A 10,144-nucleotide genomic window follows, 5' to 3' on the forward strand; every position below is an offset into this window, starting at 1 on the left:
AAAGGACTCTTGGTGAGCTTTTTCTGGGTGGAAAATTCTCTGGGCAGGTCCTGAGGGGGAAGATAATGGTCTTAGCAAGTGGAATGTGGTCTTAGCACGTGGAATGTGGTCTAAGCAAAAGTGAATGTCCATTGTGAAGTGGCCTGAAGGTCAGTTCCTAGGGGAGGGGGTATTGATTCAATTATTTGATCAAACCTAATGTTATATACCTCATTTATTTTTCTAACAAGCACTTTTTGGGCTATTTCTAGTCAAGTGGAGCTTGTGAGATTGCATGAGCTGAGATAACAGAATGAGAACAGGAAGAGGAAGAACATCAAGATCAGCCCACCAGCTTATCGTTTGGCTCAGTGGGTAGAGCGCTGGCCTGCGGACTGAAGGGTCGGGGCTTTGATTCTGGTCAAGGGCACATGCCGGGGTTTCGGGCTCAATCTCCAGTGGGGGGCGTGCAGGAGGCAGCTGATCCATATTTCTCTCTCATCAATGATTCCCTCTCATCATTGATGTTTCTATCTCTCTCCCTCTCCCTTCCTTTCTGAAATCAATAAAAATATATTATAAAAAATATATTTTTCACCAAAGGAGTGAAGACAAGGACACATGTTCTGTGGACTGTGAAGAGAGCAGCCTCAAAACAACAGAGACTGGGAAGGTGCTGGGGACAGGTTAGGTAGGAAGATAATGGAGCATTAGCGGCCTTGAAAGCCAGTCTGAAAGTTTACATGTGAAGCTATAGGAAAAAAAAAAAAAAAAAAGGAGCCCTCTGTAGTTTGCAAGCAGAAAAGAGACATTATGATAACTTCACATTTTAAAATCAGAAATCCCCTGCCTGTTATCATCATGAAGGACCTTAGGATGCACATTATGTCAAAGAGGTGACAGGCTTCAACAGTGAAAAGTGCTAGCACGCAGGAGTTTGACTCTCTATTGCCCTCTCATTTGACATCTTTGAGACTTCATAGTATGATGACTGGTTAGATCTCGGGAGATCGGGCTGCCAAAGGCTTGGAATAGAGTGCCAGAGCCCCTGATTCCTTCAGAGAAGAGGAAAAGTTTGGTCTGTAGAGGATGCTCCTGACATAGAAAAAGGTATCTATCTATTCTGAGTCTTTGCTCTTCTCTCCTGGTGAAGGAAGAAATCTGTACTAAGATCTGAATTAAGCTGGACTTGCTTTTTCTTGCATATTAACAGAAACATTCCTAGAGTTTGAACAGTTATTGTCTCTGGACTGGCGTGCTCATCACCCAGGGCTGGACTCTACGGTAGGATTCTACGGTGAGAAAGAAGTTACTAACATTTGAACCAAGAGCAGACCCGTTGAACTGCTCCCCCACGGACTGAGCCCACCCCGTGGCTGGTGACTGGGTGGGAGTACCAGCCTTGCCACATGGAACTGTCCCTGGAATTAAACCCAGTGAGTGCATCTCCCTTCCAGGGCCCTGGGTTCTCCTCCTGCAGAGAAGAGAACTCTGGGCCCCAGACATTTCTCTCTAGCACTTTCTCCCCTGGCTGCCAAATGCAAACTGAGTGTTAATTACATACCGATTTGGCCAGCCCGTAGTGAATGTTTGTTTTAACAGTCACCACACTGACAAGGAAAACCCAGCTAAAACATACAAAAATATCTGCCCACATGCTGCATGTTGGTTGATTGTCAGTGTTTTGCAGGTTTAACGTGAGGATTCTGCACCAAATGTGAAAGATGTTAGTAAAAGGAGAAAGATTTATGAGATCTGAAGAGAAACCAGAGTATGAAAACATTAGGAAAGTTGATATATAGAGTAATGTACAAGTATTACAGTGATGTAACATTAATTTACATGCATTTATTTAAAATTAGGTCATTAAAAAAGTGTGGCCTCAGGATGAAGGGAAGATGTAAGATGAGAAAACAGAAGTATATAGGCACACGTTAATAAACAAGAAACTGCCCATATTTTATGTAGAGTGTTGAACCATAGATTTACAAATAAACAACTGGTAATGAAGAGAAATTCACTACAACATCAGAAAACAAGATTGAAGACTAATTCTGCCTGGCATTGACATAGACTTTCTATTTCTCATTCCTCTGCCTCTTTATTTCTCTGTGCCTTGCCATTCCTCTGCCCTGGGGAATCGAGGCTATACTTGAGGAACAATTTCAATAAGCACTTTATTTCTTCCCTCTGCAGCAACCTGTGACATAGATAGGGATAAGGAAAGAGGGTTGCATGGAGCTGGAGGTGTTGACTAAGGGCAGCAGCAAAGGCAAGAGGTCTTCCCCGCTGGCATCTTTGGGAGGACAGGCAGACCTCTGGCTGCACAGATGGGCTCACATTGTGTGCATGCCTCAGCACACATGTCTCTTTGAAGAGAAGCAGCAATAATAATATCCCCTATGCTCATTCACTATTCCTCTGAATAATCTCAGTGTCAGTACAATTAATTTTCAATGATCTATATTGGTTTTGGACCTTCTTTCCTTAATTCTGTCCCATTGGGTGAACTCTGCTTCTTGGCTTCATAGTTGAGCTAGGATGCAATTCAGCGTGTGTGTGTGTGTGTGTGTGTGTGTGTGTGTGTATAAAGAAAGTATACGCACTCTAGGATCAGTTATAAATTTTAATGATATTATCCATGATTGTTGATCTTTCATTCATCCAGTTAGTATAAATAATCAGTTTACTGTAGTGCTAAAAGGTAGTTGTGAATAACAGAAGGCAATAAACAATAAGTATGTTCTTCTTTAGATAGGCTATAGTCTCACAGCTCTGTGAGACTTACAATCTAGAGCCACTAACTAACCAGCTCATCAGAGAATGACCTGTTAGCACTGCCAATATTTTCTTTAACGAGGTAACACTGTGGTATTGGCACCTGGGGAACTGTTTGCCTGTAGTAAGCTGGCCCATAGTTATCACCAGGTCTGGGCTTTCAAAACAGCTTATGCCAAGATTCTGTCCATGCTTGCAGCTGGGGGTCTTGGGGGCCCTGCAGATCACTTCCATGGAGCCAAGAATAAAGTTATTGCTCAACTTGCATGACCCATTAGCTTCTGAAACTTTTCTCCAGATCACTATGTCATTGTAACACTCTTTGTCATTACCTGGACTGTTTCCCTTGGAGAAGCTATCATGTAATCTTCTGAATGTCGATAATGAAGATGTAATATCCTTGGATATGCCAAGGCTAGTATTTTTATACAACAGAGTCAAGTTCATTAATATCTCAATGGTCTGTTTTTCTTGGTCACCTTTTGCCAAGTCATTTTGCATCTCTCCCTCTGAAAATTCTTCTTTAATTTTCTCCATTTTGTTTCCTGAAGATCCTACAAGAATCAGCCCCAGGCAGAGTAGCAGCAGAGAGGCCTCCATCTCAGATCTAGGATGCTCTCTTCTGCAGTGAAAATAAAAAGTAAGAGGTAAAACTAAGGAGAATATTAAGGAGCTAGCTCTCTTTTCCTCATGACAGTTATTCCCAGGATTGACCCCTCATGTACCTTAAGACTCTTACATCTGTTCATGGAAGTATGATGCTGTGAAAAGACAATCAGCTGTGGAGTCTGAAGACCCAGCTTCAAATCCCTGCTTATCCACTAACAATTTACTCTACCTCATTAAACTAACCTCAGTTTCCCCATATGAAAAATAGAAAACGTGAGAATTACATAGGATAATATGTTTATAGTACCCAGAACCAAGTCATTATTTCTCTTCCTGTTCCCCTCATCTGTAATCTCAACGGTAGGATCTGTAATCTTCAAATAGATCACAAGAATCTCACTCACAGATTCCTCACTGTTCCTGTGTCTCCCACAGCCTCACACAGTACCCAGCATGCACTTGAAAAAAACCCCACAATGTTATTCTGCCCTCTCCCATTTCTTTTCCCACCAATCTCAGACATGGGATATCTGCCTTTACCAGTTTCTTTAGCAAAACTGATCCTGTAGAGAAAGCTTCCAGTTTGTTGGAGGGTCAGAAGTGAAACTGTATTTGTTTCCTGAGAGTTTCTGCTATTGGGTCTAGCTGAGGGAAGGAGGGGCCAAAAACAGGGGAGGAAGAACTGTACGAGATTGAAGTAGGAGACAACGTGGAACCTAGGACACTCAGAGGACTGAACAGAGTGTCCATTTGGCTGTCAGGATCCTAGTGACCTGGGCAGCACCACTCTTTCTCTTCTGTGAAATATTCCCTATTTATTTATATTTTAACCCAAAGTGATTTTTCTTTCTTCTTTGAAACCCTACAGCATAGGTTATATTGCACTTCACTTTATAAGGTTCTTTTTTATTTTTCAAGTTGGTTGATATATGTTAGTCTTTTCTTTCTCTTATTGAGGCTAAAAATCTTTTGAGTCTGGAATATACTTCCTGCTTCTTTTATTCTGTACAGAATCAAACACTTTCTCAGCAATGTTTGTTAACGACATAGTATGGCTTGACTAATGTAGAAAATTCTTTACTTGAAAATTCACAATGAGCTCCCAGAAAGAATGGTTATTTACAGTGATAATCCTTTATCTTGCTCCAGAAAGATCTTACTCATTTCTCTGGTCTCTAAGAGCCTCCTTCCTTTACACTTACTTGTATCTCCTGCATTATCATACTTACTTATATCCTGATCATCATTCCTTGCCCCTCCATTCCTTCAATACACTACTTTCTAAAACACCACTTGTAATGACATTACTTCAGAAACATTCAATTATCCCTCATTGCCTATGTGAGGCAATCGAATCCCCTGAGACCACTTAGCCAAGGCTCTACTTGATCCAATCCCCTTCTCAAGGCTCACCTCCCATTATTTCAGTATGCAAGCTGGCTCTCATCAAGTCAGTGTGACTCACTCTCTTTGAATGCACTCTATTCCATCTCTCCATTTCTGCTCCTTTCTGAATGCCTACTCTTTTTGCCTCTTAAAACCCTTCAGAGCCCAATTCAAATCCCATTCTTTCGTTGACATATTTTCTCACTACTTAAGCTTGCCAAATTCATTTCTCACTTTTTTCCTGAACGTATATATCTGAACTTCTTACCACCACTTCTTTTTTTTCTTATTCACTTCTCTTTTCTTTTTATTAAATAATTCTTTATTGTTGAAAGTATTACATGTCCCCTTTTTTCCTCCATTAACTCCCTCCAGCCCACCCTTGCCCTCTGCCCCAGGCCTTCAGCACCCTATTGTCTATGTCCATCCATCCACTTTTTTTTCTAAAAAAAAACCAAAAAACATGTTTTTATTGATTTTAGAGAGAGAAGAAGGGACAGATAGAAACATCCATGAGAGAGAAAAACTTCAATTGGCTGCCTCCTGTGAGCCAAAACAACTAGGGAGACCACCCACTTCTTTCTTTCTTTTTTTTTTTTTTTTTTTTGTCTTTCTTTCTTTTTTTTTTTATTAAATTTTTATTGTTCAGATTACATTTGTTCCTCTTCCCCCCCCCGCCATAACTCCCCTCCTTCCAGTTCCCGCCCCACCCTCCGCCCTCACTCCCCACCCACTGTCCTCAGCCATAGGTGCACGATTTTTGTCCAGTCTCTTCCCGAATCTCCCATTCCCCTTTCCCCCCCAAGAATAGTCAGTCCATTCCCTTTCTATGTCCCTGATTCATTATAATCACCAGTTCATTCTGTACATCAGATTATTTATTCACTTGATTCTTAGATTCACTTGTTGATAGATGCATGTTTGTTGTTCACAATTTGTATCTTTACCTTTTTCTTCTTCCTCTTCTTAAAGGATACCGTTCAGCATTTCGTATAATACTGGTTTAGTGGTGATGAACTCCTTTAGCTTTTCCTTGTCTGTGAAGCTCTTTATCTGACCTTCAATTCTGAATGATAGCTTTGCTGGATAAAGTAATCTTGGTTGTAGGTTCTTGGTATTCAGCACTTTGAATATTTCTTGCCATTCCCTTCTGGCCTGCAAAGTTTCTGTTGAGAAATCAGCTGACAGTCGTATGGGTATTCCCTTGTAGGTAATTGAGTCTCTTTCTCTTGCTGCTTTTAAGATTCTCTCTTTGTCTTTTGCTCTTGGCATTTTAATGATGATGTGTCTTGGTGTGGTCCTCTTTGGATTCCTTTTGTTTGGGGTTCTCTGCGCTTCTTGGACCTGTAAGTCCATTTCTTTCACCAGGTGGGGGAAGTTTTCTGCCATTATTTCTTGAAATAGGTTTTCAATATCTTGCTGTCTCTCATCTTCTGGCACCCCAATAATTCTGATATTGGTCCGCTTGAAACTGTCCCAGAGGCTCCTTACACTATCTTCACACTTTCGGATTCTTTTTTCATTTTGCTTTTCCAGTTGGGTGTTTTTTGTCAAATCTTTGGTTTGATTCTTGTGCTCCTCTGGTCTGCTATTGGGTATAATATTCTTTATTTCAGTCCGTGTATGCTTACTTTCTAATTTCTTTATCGTAGCATCGAGGGTCTCATTAGTTTTCGTGAGGCTCTGCTCAAGTTTATAGCAAGCCCTCAAAATTGCGATTCTTAGCTCCATATCCTCCATTTCTGTCATGTTTTTTTGTCTCCGCATCTTTTATGCTTTCTTGGTGCACCCCCTTGTGGTCTTTGTGCGCAGTCTTGTTCTAGCCAAGCCTTAATTGTTGTAGTTAACACTAGAGGGATTTCCACCCACTTCTTTCTTTCTTTTTTTTTTTTTAAAAAAAAAAAATATATATATTTTATTGATTTTTTACAGAGAGGAAGGGAGAGAGACAGAGAGTTAGAAACATCGATCAGCTGCCTCCTGCACATCTCCTACTGGGGATGTGCCTGCAACCAAGGCACGTGCCCTTGACTGGAATTGAATCTGGGACCTTTCAGTCCGCAGGCCAACACTCTATCCACTGAGCCAAACCGGTTTTGGCCCACCCACTTCTTATACCACGCATTTGACATTAGTACACATGGACTTGTATTTTTTTTTTATTTCATTTTAAAATGTCCTGTATGTAAAGCAAGAGCAAAGACTCAGTACCAAGAATATATAAGCCTTAATAATTGGGTCGATTGATTATTAATTGATTATTAAGAATTAAGTGGATGTGTTCATGTTTGTGCCTTGAACATAGACTTAGTGTAGGTTGAGGGGAGGCTGGAAGAAGGTTTAGATTATTTCCTAAACATCGACTGCCATCGATATAAATAGTGAGGTGATAATAGGAAAGCAGACAATAAGGAGAAAAATAAGAACACTATAGATTCCCAGTTTTTCTGGAACATGTATTTCAACTGGGCAGAAATCCCAGCTACCTGGGTTTGATTTGGGCTGCTAGGTGCCCATTAAAAACAACAACACGCCCCCCCCCCCCCAAAAGAATAAGTAAATAAAAAGAAATAAAAACAACAACACCCAAACTGCAAATATGTAAAACATCACAATTCATTTGAATTGGGCTTTGATCCTCATTGACTCAAAATACTGTGAGGATAATTTCCAGTGACAGTCTCAGTTGCATACTGACACTTTAATGGGAATGCATTTATCTGTAAAATTTTCTTTTTAATTAACAAGAGGGAGGTTAGGTGAGTAAAGGAAGAGTAATCATTGGGAAGGACAATAGAGCCTAGGGAGAGGAGTAGGAAAAGGAATCAGAATTCAGAACATAGAAATTAATAAAAACAAACACTGTTTGCTCAGTGGTGAGAGAATCAGCCTACAGAGTGAAGGGTTACAGGTTCGATTCCCAGTCAAGGCCATGTACCTCGGTTGCAGATTCAATCCCTGGTGGGGCGCGAGTGGGAGGCAACTAATAGCGGGAGGCAATTAATTGGCATCAGATGTTTCTCTCTCTCTATCTATCCTCCCCCATCCCTATCACTCTCTAAATATCAATGGGGGGAAAATAGCCTCAGGTGAGAATTAAAACAAAACAAAAAACATAGAAATGGGAGCCATAAAGGACACATTGTAGCTACTGTAAAGTTTTACCCAGGAAATGATGCTGCAACCAGGACCCCGCATCACGTACTAAGGACCACCTGTTCCTGCTCAGCATCTGAAGATGCTGAGGACCCTGGTCCCTTGGTGGCATTCCAACATCCATGAAGACAATGGTGACAATGGGTTTCTGCAGAGAAATGGGTAATGAAACTCAACTGTGAAAGGGCCACCCCACATGGGTAAGCCTTGCCCATGTCCTTTACTTACCTCTGTCACTCTTTTCCCCTCTAATCTAATCAATCAGAATTTGTTGCTTACAAAGACAGAGTTAATAACTAGCATAGGTGTACCTCCTTCTTTGATCTAACCTTTAATTAAGTACAAATAAATAATGCAATAGTTGAAGTCTCTCAACTGAAAAGATCGGAACAGAATGAACCCTATGAAGCTCACGCATCCCTGCGGCTGCTCTAGCTCACAGTAGGAGTTCCTGGCTCTGAATTACAGGATCGAAATGTCATAGTTCAGAACTAGTGTTCCCATAACCTGGCACTTACCTGCCAAATACCCCTTCTTCCTTACTACTCCCCAGTACTAACCCTCCCTTCCAACAAGGCTAGTTTCTGTACTACTAAGAAATAGAATTGTGGTGTGATAGGCCTGGAAAGAATCTCAAAGATTATCTCGTTCAAGCTCCCTCACTTTACAGATGAGACAGCTGAGGCTCAGAGAGGAAGAGGACTTCATCAGATTCCCTTCCTTCTCTTCCTTTGCCCTCTAACTCTAAAGATATGCTGCCCATAGTTGAAAGTGAAATAACTAAAGAACCAGTCCAGTTGTAAGAGCTAAAAGAAGAAAAGAATTAGTAGTCTGGTCAAAGTCCTTCCTGTTTCCTCTGGGGATGCCAAGAGGAGGTACAATGAGCTCTGAGAGTCTCATTGTCTCCCTGAGACATTCTTATCTGTTTCTCTCCACAGACTTCCAAGGAAATGGTTTCTGGCTCCTTCTGATCTCTTTTTCTCTTTCTTTCAAGGCGCAGAGGAAGCGCTGAACAGGAGCAGCTGCAGCTTGAGTTATATGTGCCATCTTTAAGAGAGAATCCTAAGAGATGACCCCAATTGCCTCTACACTTAGAACCAAGTAGGGTGGAATGAATGCAGTACTTGCTCTAGGTATGAAATTTAAGGGGCACCAAAAAGCCCAGTAATCAAGATGATATTTTTAATGCGACATTTAAGAATTAATTTAATTCAAAACAATCCCTGATGAATATCAAAAATGTAAATAACAGGACCAGACCTTGCGTGGGCACAACTCATGTACTTCGCTCACCCTAAATCCAACCCTGTCAGATTTGTCTTGATTTAAAATTGAGATATTTTGTTCATCAGAGATTTTTGCATTAATTTTGATTTTTTAAAAATATTCTTTATCTAGATTACTTGGGGGAGGGTGCCCCTTAAAATTTGCATGTAAAGTGAGTGCCTCGCTCACCTTATCCTAATCCCAGTCCTGCATAGGATCCACTCTTGGCTCTCATCAAATGACCCAAAGAAAAGGAACACGAAATTGAAACACATGCATAGTTTATGATTTAATTCAGTAGAGTTTTGTTTTTTATTGAAGCAGAGTAAGAAGATTCCAGCTCATTTAGTTTTTTATTGAAGCAGAATAAGAAGATTCCAGCTCAGCCATACTGGAAGGATAAATGAATTACTTGTGGCTACCATTTCACTTGGGCTTTCCCCCATGTCCACAGTCAGATGTGCTCCAGGAAGAACCAGCACCAGTGCCCCTGGGAGAGGAGCAGAGAGGATCTCAGATTCAGGTGCTGGTCTCAAGTTATTCAACATATTTCTGGAAGTTAATGGGCCCCATGTCATCGCAAGTGACGACAATAAACCCCTCTGTGGGGGAAATGTGGTACCTGCAGGCAGGATATCTGATACCTTCAATGAGCTTACAGACTGTCATTTTGAACTTTGTCTCACTCTGGAAACATGAAATGCTGGAATGGTTTTGGCAAGCCGTCCTCTTGGGAGAAGTGCAAACACGATTGATCTGTCGAGGCCTCTCGTGGATGAAGACATGCTCCTTTTTGCAGCTGTTGTCAGGTTCCTTGATGATTCTTTCTAAGATCATGTGGTTGCAGTACCTTACAGCAATATTACTCTGAGGGTAGTCCACATGCAGGTGTTCTATGGTTGACATCACTGTTTCTTCATACAGCTCGTTTTCCCAGAACACAATCATCAGGAAAATTATCACCATTAGT

General features: G+C 41.1%; 2 protein-coding genes across 2 annotated transcripts in view; both read right to left on the bottom strand.

Annotated features, from left to right (window-relative positions):
• Window positions 1–2,715: 2,715 nt before the first annotated feature.
• RNASE11 (ribonuclease A family member 11 (inactive)) lies at window positions 2,716–3,357 on the bottom strand. The gene has a single exon (XM_070405907.1). The coding sequence runs from the start codon at window positions 3,355–3,357 to the stop codon at window positions 2,764–2,766; it is 594 nt and encodes a 197-aa protein (XP_070262008.1). The 3' UTR covers window positions 2,716–2,763.
• Window positions 3,358–9,516: 6,159 nt separating this feature from the next.
• The window catches only part of RNASE12 (ribonuclease A family member 12 (inactive)), a 9,950-nt gene continuing 9,322 nt past the window's right edge, over window positions 9,517–10,144 (bottom strand). Inside the window, exon 2 of the mRNA XM_070405921.1 lies at window positions 9,517–10,144. This exon is cut by the window's right edge and continues 43 nt beyond it. Within this exon, the coding sequence (XP_070262022.1) occupies window positions 9,712–10,144 (433 nt within the window). The 3' untranslated portion in view covers window positions 9,517–9,711.

This window comes from Myotis yumanensis, unplaced genomic scaffold (genome assembly GCF_028538775.1).
Source record: "Myotis yumanensis isolate MYYU_CA2020_CCGP unplaced genomic scaffold, mMyoYum1.0.hap1 SCAF_1, whole genome shotgun sequence".
Taxonomy (NCBI): domain Eukaryota; kingdom Metazoa; phylum Chordata; class Mammalia; order Chiroptera; family Vespertilionidae; genus Myotis; species Myotis yumanensis.